At 39.2% G+C, this 15,248-nt stretch overlaps 1 protein-coding gene across 1 annotated transcript in view; it reads left to right on the top strand.

Moving 5' to 3' along the window:
* Nucleotides 1-12,635, top strand: part of GCLC (glutamate-cysteine ligase, catalytic subunit) — an 18,727-nt gene extending 6,092 nt beyond the window's left edge. Inside the window, exons 6-15 of the mRNA XM_010138060.1 lie at nt 1,704-1,778; nt 2,698-2,814; nt 3,633-3,771; nt 4,339-4,451; nt 5,120-5,212; nt 6,023-6,127; nt 8,265-8,346; nt 8,440-8,543; nt 8,645-8,765; nt 12,019-12,635. Coding sequence (XP_010136362.1) covers nt 1,704-1,778; nt 2,698-2,814; nt 3,633-3,771; nt 4,339-4,451; nt 5,120-5,212; nt 6,023-6,127; nt 8,265-8,346; nt 8,440-8,543; nt 8,645-8,765; nt 12,019-12,224 — 1,155 coding nt within the window. The 3' untranslated portion in view covers nt 12,225-12,635. The remainder of the gene's footprint in view (nt 1-1,703; nt 1,779-2,697; nt 2,815-3,632; nt 3,772-4,338; nt 4,452-5,119; nt 5,213-6,022; nt 6,128-8,264; nt 8,347-8,439; nt 8,544-8,644; nt 8,766-12,018) is intronic.
* Nucleotides 12,636-15,248: the final 2,613 nt, after the last annotated feature.

Below are 15,248 nucleotides of genomic sequence, written 5' to 3'. Positions count from 1 at the left end.
GCAAACCTTTGCATCCCTGCCTGTTTTGAGGCTTCGTGTTCCTATTCCTGCCGAACCTTTTGCTCATGGCTGCTGCTTTTCACAATCTTTGCTGTGCCTGCAGCCCTCGTCTGGAGAAGACTGCTGTGTCCTTTTCTTCTGTAATGGGATGTTTGGCTACAAACCAGGTTGAATCCCAGATGTAATGTGATTTGGAATAAACATTAAAGGGAAGGCAGATATCACTGTGACAAGGGAAAGGCTGTAGGTGTCCTGTCATGTCCACTTCTATCCCAGCGCAGGCTCCCCAGTGCTGGAAGTCCAAAATTAATGTTGAGAAATCATACTTAGCTGTTTCTATGCAAGAAAATCAAATAATGTTGTCTTTTCAAAGTATTTTGGTTTTTTTCTGATAGCCACTTGAAGGATAGGCACAGAAGAACTATTTTCTCTACAACACATCCGCTTTGTAACTTGAGATGTTTTAATAAATGTTGGCTGCAGATTTAAACAGACAAACAAAACAAAGGCAAAGAAATCCCGTATTCTTCCTCCCAACCCCCAAAAAAAACAAAGCCGCCAAGCCCACCAGTAAACTCAGGAGTTTGGGGGGTTTGGGGAGCTTTTTTGGTTGCTTTTTTTTTTTTAAGGCTTACTTGGGATTGGATTGGGCTTCACTGACAGACTGAGAAGAACCTGTGTATTTTGTGGGACTCTCAAACTGTAATCCTTGGAAGAGGAAATACTGTGTTTGGCTGGCATTCTTCAAGACAGCAAGCAGCAATGGTGGTTAAGAACTGAAGCCTGTTGACCAGTGCTACCATAGTGGTACGGGTGTACACTCGCATCTCAGTTAATCTCTGATCTATGAATATATAAACTGCAAAGAAGGAGAGAGAGGCTTTTAATCTGTTTCATGTCTTCTAACAGTTTTGAGGTGACTGATCCCCCTCTGCACTTCTAAAATGCATGAAGTGTTGGTTTCGGAAGTCTAGAGGGTAAAGTCTGATGCTAGAAACGTGTCTCGTGTTTGATGCTACTCTGAGAAAATTTCTTGAAAAGTTGGAAAGAATTTATATTTTCCAAGGCCTGTGTGTGGTAGGGCTTCTACATCACTAATGGCTTCTGTAAATAACATTTATTTTTCATCTTTTGCTGTGTTCTGGCCTCTAATATAGGCAAAAGTGGACACGTTTTTCAAAATAAAAGTTAAAATAGACACAAAGATATTTAGTTTTTGCAGGATCAGATGAAGGTGTCTTTGAAACGTTCTTTAGAACAAGATTAGTTGTCACATAAAACAAATGTTACACCTACAATAGTTTCTGACTGTTGTTCTAAGTAGTTTACTGGCTTATTTCCTGAAGGTGCACTACCGACCTGTGTGTAGATGTTAACTCAGTTTTCTTTGGTTCTGGCAAGTGTTTTTAGATTTAAGTCTCACAGCTGTAGTGTTGTGGTCTGAAATCTTCTAATGAACATGGAAATGGTGTGGAAAGAAGCTTGCGATATAAATGCTGATGATAAATGGGGCAAGAGTTTGCCCAGGAATTGGGGGTGGGAAACCCACACAAAAATGCCCACCCAAAACCAGCCAAACAAAAACCCCTTTAAAAATCTCGGTATTTAAATTGTTTTATTATATGATTGATTCTAAATCTAGGAAGACTGTGCTTGTGGTATGATTATAAAAATTGTTACAGCAATAGTACTTTTTCCAACAGGTAACATTCCAAGCTTGCAGCATTTCTGAAGCAAGGTGCCTCTATGATCAGCTAGCCACGATCTGTCCCATTGTGGTAAGTAATGGACTTTGACCACATCAGCTCTTCATTGTGCAAAAGCCACTACACTACATGAAAAAAAAAAAACCAACCAAGCAAACAAACCCACCCCCCAAAAAAATGAACAACAAAACCCTGAAATGCTAGTCACAAATCTGGTTTTCTGAGAGAAGTGTCAGTCTCTTGCTAGGTTGTCACATGAGCAATGACTTTCATTTAATGTCCAAATGACACCACAAAACAGCTGATGTCTGTTTCTTCCTTTCCCTCCTTCGCACATGCATGAGACTTGTTGAATAGTTCTAGAAATATATTTGGGACAGTTTTTCACGAAGGTAAGACAAGCTCACTCCTTGAAATAATTTCTAATTTTTCAACTCTGGTCTGGTGTTGCAGAGAATTTCAGTTTAAGCTGTTTAAATCTGTCGCTTTTGCAAGCATGTGGTCATAAGCAGGCATTCATAACAGGTGTTGTAAAAATGAAGTGTTGGTCTGGTCTAGGTGGTGAGCAGATCCTGCTCTGAGTGAGCTGTGTTCCAGCTGTGTTGCTAAGGTGCTTGACCAGACAGAAATAGAACAAAATGATTGCCAGGTGAACTTTAGGAGTTCGGGAGTGTGCAAGCAGAATACTTGCCGATTTGTCACAGAATTATTTCTGCCTGTATCGTCTGTGTTCATTAAAAGCTGATCTGTAGATGTAATAAATTTGAAGAGTGTCAGATGCCACTTCAATAATACTAACTCATCATATAGGGATTTTCTGGTGATACAGAAAAGAGAGATTTGTGGTTGTATAGGCTTTAGCTGTATGCTTAACTGAAGTATACACTTCAGTTACTTCTGGACCAACAGGTTTCCCTTTCCAGTGAGGTTATATGTTGCTTTTGGTTCTTTGGCTTGGCCTTTGTTTTCATATCGGGATGTTTTATTTTAGATGGCATTGAGTGCTGCATCTCCATTCTACAGAGGCTACGTGTCTGATATTGACTGTCGCTGGGGAGTAATCTCTGCGTCTGTAGATGATCGAACACGAGAAGAGAGAGGACTAGAGGTACGTAATGTTAGGTAGTAGACGTCTGGTTTTTTTCAAGCAAAAGAGTTGCATTTCCTTTAGCATCAAATTCTACTTGTGCTCATCAGAATCCCTAACGAGGGGATAATTTTTGTGGTAAATACAGGAGAGCTGGTGTAAACATTTGGATTTGTACAGTTTATGTTAGCAAATAACATATTTTTAGTTAGGTATGGAATCCCAGAGTACTCCACTCATTCTTCTGAAAAGGTTCCCCTGTAACAAAACTTCGCAATCTGTGCGTGAGCCCAAAAAGCCAAAATTGCTTTGGATTAAATAGCAGGTACTGCTGAGTAATCCAGTAGTATAAACTAGAACTATGTGAACAAAAAGCCAGTTTTATAAACTTGAAGGAATTTCTCTAAGCAGGAACTGGCATTCGAGGCACTTAAAATATTTTTTTTTAAAAAATATCTACTTGAAATATCTCTTGAACTACGCATTTTAGGAGCATCTCTAACCATGTGTGCAACTGTATTGTTAAGTGTTGCAGTAGCTGTAATAATGCTTTCCAGGTACTTGGGGTAATGGTATATTACATCAGGAAAATATTTCCATTTCTAGAGAATTCTAGTCAGTGTGTGGTGACTGGTTTTTTCGCTCAGATACGTACCTCCACAATCAAAATAGTCATAATTCCAGGTTCACTTTCTATTAAGCCTATTTAAGACTCGTGCTTTTCGGCTGTAGAGTTTTTTTAAACAGGATAATAATTCTCACATAAGTGTCATTAGTGAGCAAAACTTAGGTAACGTTGTTAACAAGCTGTTAAAATATTGTATTCTTAAATTATATAGCCACTGAAGAACAACCATTATAGAATCAGTAAATCCAGATATGATTCCATAGACAGTTATCTATCTGAATGTGGTGAGAAATACAATGACATTGATTTGACAATAGACAAAGATATCTACGAGCACCTAATAAAGGAAGGTAAGTGTTTGCTTCATTATGAGCAGGTTAAGATTTATGCTTGCAGTCCGTGGGGATATTTTACGTTTTCCTTCCTGTTTGTTTCAATCACTGTGCGTTCCTGAGAGTGATTCCTACTTAGGAAGTAACTGTGTAGTGTGGTCTTGAGAGATTTTTTTTAAAGTATTCATTTGTAACAGAAACTGTCCCTAATTCCAGCTTGAGAAGCTCAGCGTTGGAAGCATTAGTGTTTTATCTTTGTGGAGAGAGCAGACTGCTTTAGGAAACACGGCGCAGAAATGCATCGGAAAACAGGGAGAATAGCAGCCACACCAATATTCCGCTGCCATTTCCAAACAAAAACCTGTTTTTTTTTTTTTTTTTTTTTTTTTTTTTTTTTTTTTTTTTTTTTTTTTCCCTTTTTAATCATTTCCTTCCTTCCTGAATTCATCCTTTAAACTTCTAACAGGATGTGGTGGGTTGAGGTAGTATTGCAGAGTTCGATGCTTTAAGTCTTGTAAAACAAATTGTTTTCCTGGAGCCACCTTTGCTGTGTGTGAATTGTTTGTTTGAATTTTCATTTTGTAGGTATTGACCACCTTTTGGCGCAACATATTGCCCACTTGTTCATTCGAGACCCATTGACTTTGTTTGAGGAGAAAATACATCTAGATGATGCAAATGAATCCGACCATTTTGAGGTTGTGTCTGATTTAGAGGAATTTAATAAATATTTATGTAAAATTGCTTATTCTTTGTAGTACTGCTTAGTTGAAGGATGGTTATATTAGATAAGAATATTTTTTTCCTGAATTCTTCACTTCATCCAGTTCTTTAGCATATGATTTTGTAGTTATAAGCACATTTATTTCTTTGTTTTATTATTTATTTAGGAGAAGATGGTAGTGGCTTATACTTTAAACCAAATAAAATATGAAGAGCCCAAACTATGGCTATGTGTATAAGAGCTACAGGGAACTATCTATTTTTATGGCTTCCTAAAAATGTATAAAATATCTGTCTTATACAGATTTATGAAATAACAGCTGTGGTAATATTAGGTATTTTTAGTTTGGGATGCATCAACCCCTCATGAAAATAAATGTCACTTAAAGCTCAGCCCCCTAATATCTTATACATAATCATCAAACAAAATAGCATGAGAAAGTGTAACATATTTGCTGCTAGGATGGGTGGTTGTAGTGTGGTTTTCAGGAAGTCATGCTGCCTACTTTGGAAGCATTTCTCTAACTTGATGGGCTCTTCCAGGGAAAGTATTAGGGCTCTAGTTATCTGCTTATTTTTCTTTGATTATATTGTAGAATGATACTTACCTTGATTGTGACAGATTATTTCATGTGCTTTGCAGAATATTCAGTCTACAAATTGGCAGACAATGAGGTTTAAGCCACCTCCTCCAAATTCAGATATTGGATGGAGAGTGGAATTCAGACCTATGGAGGTAAGGAAGGTGTTGGTATGCAGAAAAGCACGCTTCCTTTTAAGTGGAAAAGTACCAGGCATTCTGCTATCCAGTATCAAACCCTTATTACTTACGCTGTGTTTTCTCCCCTTTGAATTGCTAGATGCAAGTGAAGTGGACAGCAATGTTTAATCAGACATGGACTGTGGGAATGTAACTGACAGGAGAAAACTCTGCAGCACAGCAAAGCATGCTAATGGATTTAGGGTGATGGGGAAAGGAATTAGGCTTGTATCAAAATGACAGTAAACAAAGCCCCATTTAGCTTCTAGGAACTGTATTTCTCCAGCACTTTTCCTGGTGCTGAAGAATTCCATTGTCATTATTTTGTTTTCATAAGCGCTTTTATTTTATAGCTGTCTATTTCCGAGCTCTCTGAATTTAATCCCTCTGAAGTGAAAACTTAAAAGCTATTGTACATTTGTAATGACAGAGGGAGCCTGAAGGTGCAGGTTATTAAATAGTCTTTTGAAACGCAAGTGCTTTGGCGTTGGATTTAAGGGTTGAATTTGTTGAAGAGTGTATATGCATTGTGCATTTGAACTCACTGCTGACGATTCCAGCTTGTCCATCACCATCTCTGCTAGAAGAGTGTATATGCATTGTGCATTTGAAGTCACTGCTGATGATTCCAGCTTGTCCATCACCATCTCTGCTAGAAGAGCGTATATAAATACAAGTACCAACATGAACGTTCATGTCAAATTATTTCAAACTCTCCCAGGTACTTACTTAATTCCATGAGTGTTCCCACTAAAGTAATTTAATCTCTAATCCTTTCATGTCTAGGTCCAGTTAACAGACTTTGAAAATTCTGCATATGTTGTGTTTGTGGTATTGCTAACCAGAGTGATTCTGTCATATAAACTGGATTTTCTCATTCCTTTGTCCAAGGTAAGTATGAAATATCAGATCTATGAGAGCTAAATGCCATGTATTTGCATCAAGTCTGATTTTTATCCTCCGCAGCCTAGGAGCTAATATTTGTGTGCTTGTGGAACAGTCGTTTTTATCTTCCAAGTCAGTTTTCATCTGTGCCAGAATTTTGGATAAATTTCAACTCTATAGTATTAAACAGATATTTTACTGCTGTCTCATGGAATTAAGCTTATAGACAAATGCTGTGGGAACTTCTGTGGTGCCTAACAATGCCTGAGTACTGCAGAAATGTTGAGAAATGCTGTGGTCACAAGACTATTTTGAGACTGGGAAAAGGCATGCTTCCACAATTTTACATGTGGGAAAGTAACCTGTGGAGGTCAAAATAAAACCTTTAGATACTAATTTTCACGTGGCTGTTGCCTGTGGCTCATGTTCTTATTCTCTATTTTGTTTGTATCTGCTGGAAAAGGAAGGGAGTTCACACTCAGTGTTACAGTGTTTGAGTGAAAACAAATACTGCTGATCCTGCTCCCAACTGTGACTTGTGTTTACACAGATAAGCCATGCAAAATGTGCTTTTTCTTTAATCTGTTTAACTGTTCTGGATAAAACTGTCCTTGCACATTTTGTTTCTGAGTAACCTGACCAGAAAATGTCTTTTTAATAGATAGTCCTGCAATGTTATAGATAACTTTAAAACAGGTCTTGTAGTGCAGAAGAGTTTTGACAGACCATGTGCTAGAAAATACTGCCAGCGCAGGCTACAGCACAGCAGTAGTGTGCTGTGGCTTTTCTTAGTGTTTTTAATTAAAATGGAGAAAAATACTGAAGTTATAAATTAACAGTAATCATACCATACAGTTGGTGTGATTTCTAAAAGAAGAAATTATCTTCCTGATGTCAGGGACTTCAGACTTCATAAACAATGCACCAGGTTAGAACTTAGAGTGCATAACTACATTGCTATTTGCAGTGTCTCAAAAGCGCAAAATTTTTAACTAATGAATACCAGATAAGATTGAAAAGGAGATCAGGTGCTGAAAGAACCTGAACAGAGTTGGGGGGGCTGGGGCAGCATAAAATTACTTCAACTTGCCAAGCAGTTTGGCAGGTAACACAACACAGAATTTCACAACCATTGGTAAGCCTGCCTCTTTCAAGTAAAATAATACGGGTTTATAGGCCTAATCTCAAATTAATCTTTGCTGTCACATTGAGTGCAGTTGTTCTCTCATCAGCTAGGACTCGAGTTCTTTCATACTTTGAAAAGAGCCTGTTGTGTCAATAGGTTTCATAATATAAAATGAATCAAAACAGACCTTTGAAAACAAAGCTTTAAAGGTAAGGAGTGAAGATTTTTGCATTGCCCTTAATTAAATATCAGACAAAGAATTCAGCAAATCATATCCCTTCTGAAGACAATATAGTAAAGCTAATGCCCGAAAGCTGTGTGGTGTTAATTACGTGAGAACGTGCCAACCAAAGAACTTGCACAAAATCTTCCATCCAGAAAGGCAAATCAATGCTTATGTAATTTGCAGAGCATGTGAGCAGTGCTTCGTAGCTCTTAGACTCTTCGATAAGCCTGCGACTCAGGACACCTTTACTAGCAAGCTGAGTTTATCTAACTAACAGGTGCTTGGGTATGGAATAGATACCACTCCCATGCAAAATTCCAAGAATTCTGTTTCTGGAAGTTTGAAGACAGCGATAACTGTGGTAACTCTTCTAGAGACTTCAGTGGTCATCTTAATAAAAGCAGCAAACTGTGGCTAAGGAAATGGCAATTTTCTTCTTCTGTACTCACTGAAATTGCATGCAAGTATGCAGAGAAGTCTGCCAGATGGGATGCAGCCTATTAATCACAGCTGTTCCTGTGTTTTATCCAAACTTAAGATTAGCATAGCGTGTTCTAACATAACCATTAGCTTTTCTGGTGGAGACCTAATTTCATAGAATGTCATCTCTTTGTGGTTTTGCCTGGGACCCCTGAAGAACGAAATAAGATTTATCTCCACAGCTTGGCCTTGTGTAATTAAATAAGAATAATAATAGAAGATGTTTCACCTGATGAGACCAAAATGCAAGGGTTTGAGAGAATTCTTATTTTCTAAAATGTCACAAATCTCTGAAATACTTCTTTTGCCAGGTGGATGAGAACATGAAGGTGGCCCAGAAAAGAGATGCTGTCCGGCACGGAATGTTTTACTTCAGAAAAGATATTTGCAAAGGTATCACATGCAATCTGATTAACACTGCTGAGGACGTTCAGGGTGTCCCTTGCCATCTAACTGTTTCTTTCTTTCCCTTTGTCACCCTTAAAGGTGGAAACGCTGTTGTGGATGGATGTGGCTCTGCACAGAATGGGACAGGGACTAACGTGGAGGAGTACACCTTAATGAGCATTGATACAATTATCAATGGGAAGGTCATAGCCTCTTCTACCTGGAACATGCAACTTCCCCCTGATTCCACCCTCCCGAAAACCAGTTAAAGCATGTTTTGTGCTGATTCTGTTCTCTTATACAGGAAGGAGTCTTTCCTGGTTTGATACCAATTTTGAATTCCTATCTTGAAAACATGGAAGTGGATGTGGACACAAGGTGCACCATCCTAAACTACCTGAAGCTAATTAAAAAGAGAGCATCTGGTACGTTTGACACTTTCAGACATTGGTTTTCCTGGCATTTTTCTACTTAATAATTGGGCTGTTCTCTAGTTTTTGATTGGGTGAAGCTTGTTGCAGCTGTGGCTGTCTGGTTAAGTGTGGAATCATAGGAGCAAAGGACTGGATGTGTTCTCTGGCTTAAATCTGGTCATGTCTAATTCTGGTTTTAACTGTTCCGTGATCTGTTTTAGAACTTAATTAGGAATAATTGATACAGCTTTGAAAGTAGTGTATCTGCAATCCAAGTGCTCTCTTTTTGGCGCCTCTTACTACATGAGACTACCTTGACTTTCTACATGCAAATTCCTTGTATGCCTGCTTTGCTGTAAATTTAGCTAGACAGTTAATTTTAGTCTCAGAAGTCAAAGAGGTATGGATTTTTTTGTCCTCAATTTTAAACTAAAGTGTTGCATTCCTTTTTAATTCTTGAAAATTGCTGTAGAAGCTTCTAGATAAAGACCTTTTTAAAGCTGAGGTGAAAACCAGGTCTTTCTCTTGCCTGGTAGTTCAGCACTTCAGAATGGTAACAAGTTTTAATTAATTACAGCTTTCATTGTAAATGTTCTTTCCTAAGACTGCTTGTTTGTGGGAGGCTTCCGCCCCTCAGGTAACGTAGATGAGGATCTGATACTTGGCTTAACTGAGGGAGATGAGAAGCTGGCAAGAAGAAAATATAAGGCACATCAGCCCTCAAAAAAGCAGTGCTTTCAAAATACTCTGTTGTTTGCTGTTGGGCTTTTTTTCCCTTCAGAAAAATGCTTTTGAAAACACAAGGAATGTGAAAGTCTTACAGAGGCTTTTTCCCAAGAGCTAATGACCAGGGCTTGACCCCCTGCAGCAGGTGTTCCCCTTCCAAAGAACAACTTTGCTACCTGGTGCAAAAATCAGCTTGTGAATTTACACAGACCTAAAGGGTACGAGAGAGAGGTAGGTAGTCTAGGGTTTATATCTTAAGTCCGAACTGAAATGATTTTTAGATGATGCTTCTTAAGAACCAGAATTCACATAATAAAAAGCATTAGGTATTACATTACTGTGCCATGATGTTTGTAAGCTTTGGATTATCCAGTTTACTCTCAATCTTCAATCATCTGTTCCTGAACTGCAGCATGTCTAGCATAAGACATGCCCACAAAGAGTGGCCATTTTTTAGATTGCTCTCCTCAGATGGTGAACACAGAGCATTCATGAGCGTTATCCACTAACACCTTAACTGCTGTGGCTTTAACCTTGCCATGATATTGTTTATCTGTGCTGCAGTTGCACCTTCTCTTGCAGCACAGCGAGGTATTGCCCTCCTGGTCTCCATTTAGCTGGTATGTGACTGCCACCACTCAATGAGACTGCAGATTTGCTAGGCAGGCAGCAGCTGCTGACCACCACAAAATATTAATGAAAGCAAGGTTAAGAGACCAGCATCAAGTGATCCTTGTCCGGGCACATTCTCCTGGTTCCTGGCTGTCTGCAGTGCAGACACTTCTCGGCCAAAGGTGGTGCAGTAATGACGGTGCTTGATGACTGGTCACAAACCATCATCGTTTCCATGATTGTTGCTTTACCCTTCTTGTAGCACTTTCCGTCTCTGTAAAGTAATAGTATAAGAAATGCCACAATTGTATTCTCTGCTCTTGGGAAAATGGAATTTCTGTAGTTTTGCATGTTTAAATGCTCTTCCCAGTTATCTCATGGTATGCCTTCTATTTCCTGCATTGTAGGACAATGTTTTGAAAAATTCTCAAGTATATTGTTGCTTTTGAACTTGCGATTCCCTTTGTCGTGTCTCTCTTCGCTTGGAAGTCATCTCTCATCTTTTTGTCAGTCTGTGGTGCCTTTTCCCGATGTGTTCTTTGAGACCTGCGCCATGTGTTCACAGAGAAAGTGCTGCGGTGCTGTACACCTGTACAAGGGACAGGGAGCGATTGGGCTGCCTGACCACTAGGTGTCTGTGCTGGTGTGAGCTGGGCTGCTCTCCCCTCTTCTCCTGCGCTGGCGGCCTGCAGCAGCTTTTGGTCCAAAAATATGTATTTCTTCATGCTCTGCTTGTCTCCTGGCCCCACTGGTTTTCTTGCAGGCCCCCTGCTTCACCTTTATTTGAGAAAATTTTTGTGAGGTGTTTAGTACCTTCAACAAATAATGCTTCTTGGGTATTTTTTTTCCTGCCCTCTTCTGGCCTTACTTCTTTAAAACTTGGCTTCTCTTTTTTGAGGGACACTATTATTTCTAATACCCTTTTTTAATTCTGATTTTCTTTCCTGTACTTTTCACAATTTTTTGGATCTGTGTTCATGTACCTCTGTTCAAAACTACTGATAGCATACCTTTAAATACTCTTTCGTTGTGTGTTCCTCTTTGCTTTCCCTAACATGATTCCTCTCGCTTTTTATATTCTTAAACTAAAGATTTCTGTAGTGGAAGCCTTTGGCTCTTTATTTTCTACAAGGAAGCTGAGGTTCCGGTAGCAATGGAAGTTTTCCCAGGCTCTGAGCATCCTGTCAGCCTGCCTTCATTTCTTCCTGTCAGAGTTGCCTTAAACCTGTACTAGTTGGGGTTTGCTTGCATGTGCTGCGTTCAGGAGCGAGATTCAATAGCCTAAATGCTGGTGCCCAGCTGGCCTCCAGGTGCTAATTCACAGGGATGTAGAAGTCCTGCAATTGGTGGCTGTTCATTTGATGACCCTTGGGCACCTGTTGACTGCCCCATGGTCAATGTGTATCCTGCATAGTGAAGCAGAGGCAGTATGTACAAGTCAGGAGTTGGTATAGTTTGGAACCTGCCTATTTTGTGCTAAGGCAGCTGCCGGAAGAGGAAAGAATAAGTCAAGGTAGACAGAGAAAAGCTGGTAGCGAAGTTGGATGGATGAACTACACAATTATTTTATATATAAAATGGCAGATCAGCCGGATTCTCTGTTAAATGACATGTTTAAGACCTCCTGCTTATACGACGTGTTGGTAACACCTGTTCCAGTAGCAAGTTGACTCTGCACTGTATCGTTAGAACATCTGAAAGTTTGATGTTCGCACAAGATGAATGGGTTTTAGACTATCAGTGATATCTCACCTTAATTATGCCTGCAGTTTAGCCATATTTAAAAAAATTTATATATACGTATAGGAATGTGTTTCTCATGAAAGCACGGACAATTCACTAATTGTGTGTATAATGCATAGAACTTTAGGTGTCATACTGCTAAACTAAGTGTATAAATTGAAATTTTATTTCCCCTCACCCACAGGAGAATTAATGACAGTCGCTCGATGGATGAGGGAATTTATCGCACAGCATCCAGACTACAAGCAAGATAGCGTGATAACTGATGAAATTAATTATAGCCTTATCTGGAAATGCAACCAAATTGCACAAGGCCAGGCAGAGTGTCCTGAACTGTTGGGAGTAGGATTTAATAAGAAACAAAGTGGAAACAAAACTGGCTCTTTGTAATGAATGAATGTTTCTTAAATAATAGAAAGTTTAAGCCTTTTAGCAAAGCACTAGCAAAGATACTGTGAATCTGGTACAGTTTCATGGTGTGAAGACCAAAACAGGGATACTGCACTATAAAATGGGCCAATCTGCCTGAATATTCGTTTAAGGCATCCTAAAATGGGCATATTCTTATTGTTAAGGTTTATACAATGTACATGTATATAGTAAACTATTTTTATGATTAACATCAATGTATTTTAATAACACTGTATCTAAAGTTATTGTGAATTAGCTTGTAACTTTTTTATGCTTATTCTAGAAAGAAAAATTGTCCAGAACAGCTTTGTAAATGTAATGGTCCTTAAATATTACATGCATTCCAGTGAATGTTTACTGTAATTTTTCTTTTAACTTGGAATGTGCTAAGTACATTGTGCAAGAAGGAAAAAAAAAAAAGTCTTCTGGACATACCTGAATTTCAGATATTTCTTCCTTCCATTTGGATTTTGAAAGTATGTAAGAACAGATAGATGCATGTGCATCCTATTTGGTTAATCTTTACAGCAGTTTCTAAGTTGCCACAAGACATGCATCCACTCATAAACTGTAAAACTCAGAGGAACAGTTCTGTCTTTATTCACGTAACCTACCTGTCTCTTGATAACTGTAGTCTTAGGAAAGGTCTGCCATATTTGTATGTAAACTGCATTTCCTGCAAAAAAAAAAAAGGGGGGTGGGGGACTAAGATGCACTTTTTCCCAGATGCATCTATTTCCACCAGCTCCCATGAAGTAAATTTGTATGCTGTCACGGTTCAGAAACTTGTCCGATGATTTAACAAAAAAGCAGTAACAGGGAAGAGGTGAAAGAGAGGAGGAAATGACAGCTGAACATAAAGCTCTCTTTACAAAGGACCAGAGAGAGTGGATCTGGACTGCAGCACTCTTTCACTGCTCTTTTTTCAATGGTGCTGCTGTTCGCACAGTCAACAATGACTGCAGCACAAAACCAAGGACCTGTTGACTGTTGTTCCTAAAGGTTGAGTTTCTCATTTGTCATTCATTATAAATATTTTTGTCAGCATGTTTATTTCCTCTAAGGTACTTTATGTATATAACTGATGTACCGACATAGCTGTGGGTACAAGCAACTTAATCCCCTCTAGCAAATAGTGATAAAGAAACTCTGGAATTCACTAATCCTTTGAATTGGGAGCCAGTGCTGGGAGTGGCTGTAAAGTATTTAAAATTTAGCCATTCCAACTGTAAATAAAGCAAACTTAAGGGGCCTTTTTGATTTAGCTTCCTAACTGACTTCTAGAAGCGAATTGCATTATAGGTAGATTATGCAAAGCTTAATGCAAGCATATATAAATGCCTAAGGTGTAAAGATTTTTTTAAAAAAAAAACTAATGGAGAAACTGCAATGAAGAGGTGCACTAAGAAGCAGCTTTTATGTACTGACATTAGACTTCATTCTGTGTTAACAGGTGTGCTTTAGAGAATAAAAAGAATGGGTTTTTTTCTGCAGTGTTGAATTTGTTTTAATGAAGATGTAGGCATATGCTAATTTAGTTTCTGTAATAAGGAAATAAAAATAAAATTTGCAGTATGTGTTGGTCACTTGCATGACTTGAACCCACATTTTCAGATCAATAAAGGAAGAGTTTTGTACCTGGGAAGTGCAACCATTTTATCCAGACTCACTTTGACAGTGAAACATCTCGGGGCTAATGGTCAACTATTCCTGCAGCAGAGAAGTCCTGTCATTGTTATGGTAGCATGTGTCTGATGGCACAGCATCAGCTGCTATGCTTGGAAGACCCCTAAAAAAGCTGATGGTACTGCATCAACCCCTGTCCTTTTTGCCTTTCAATTGACATTAAATCAACCTTCTCAATTAGTAAGTGGCTACTGTCCTGTGTACCTAGGAGCTGTGGCTGGAACTTTTCCTCGTGATTTTTCGTATGCACCTTTTCAGAAAGGCTGGGAAGGATCAAACACAAAGCTGCTGCTTGCTTGTTGATGTGTCCATGGTTGTAGTATCTAAGCAGCTTACATTCCCCAGATGAAGAGTTAAGGTATGTGCTCCAGCTTGTTCTCGATGGTATGGCATAGCAAAGGCTCTCAGAGGGCAAAGCAGAGCTGTGTCAGGAAAAAGCAAGCTTTGCCACTAGTTCTGAATATACCTTAGAGGTGGCTGTGGTATCTGCACCCACTCCAAGGTTGGAGAAGCAATTCCTGGGCCAGGCCTCCAGCTCTGGCTGACCTTTAGCAGAGAACATGAGAAACTCCCTTGGGCTGTGAATTCAGGATGTTTGGTCCTGCAGTCATGAAGTGCTTTCATATAAATAATGACCTTTCCAGCCTCTACATGAGCAAAGGGAGGGGAAGAAACACCCAGCACTTGAGGTGAAATGTGATTGATTCCTTGCCCAAAGACCTTAGTACTGCGTCAGTCATGGCACTTCCTGTAATTGCTAATGTTCCAGGCCCCAGTAATTTGCTTCATGCCTTTGACTCAGTTTTCAGCTACAAGATCCTACTGTGATTTCCAGAGGTCTCAGTGCGTCTAACAATAAAGCATGTGAGTGATACTCTGATGCCCGGTTTTCTCTTGAGAGTCAGAAACTAGAATACAAGTGTTTTTATCTCTACGTTATTTTAGTTAGGCTTTTTGTCAACCTCTGAATTTTCAAAATGCATCTCCTGTGTGTGTACAGAGCTGTACAAGAGCTTCTCATTTCTGGGAGTGGTGCAGCAAGAGCTGCATAACTGTATAATCCTTTGGTCCTGCAAAAGCAACTTTACCTCTGTGAAACAAGTGTCATGCAGCTGCTAGAAGTTGCATTGAAAAATGACCAATCTTTTATTTGCAGTCATTTTGTTTAATATTTTCAGTGGATTATATTTGGTGCGCTAATGTAGTTTAGCAGCAAATTTGAGAGAGTCCTCCTCCACAGGAAGCTGGTCACAGGAGTGGTGACAGTTGAGGCTGTTTCAGCAGTTGTTTGGATGGTGTGAGCTGGGTTTCAGCAGG

The sequence above is a fragment of the Buceros rhinoceros genome, unplaced genomic scaffold (assembly GCF_000710305.1).
Source record: "Buceros rhinoceros silvestris isolate BGI_N320 unplaced genomic scaffold, ASM71030v1 scaffold16266, whole genome shotgun sequence".
Classification (NCBI taxonomy): domain Eukaryota; kingdom Metazoa; phylum Chordata; class Aves; order Bucerotiformes; family Bucerotidae; genus Buceros; species Buceros rhinoceros.
The sequence above is the reverse complement of the archived record's forward strand: the minus strand, read 5'-3'. Positions and strand labels throughout refer to the sequence as shown.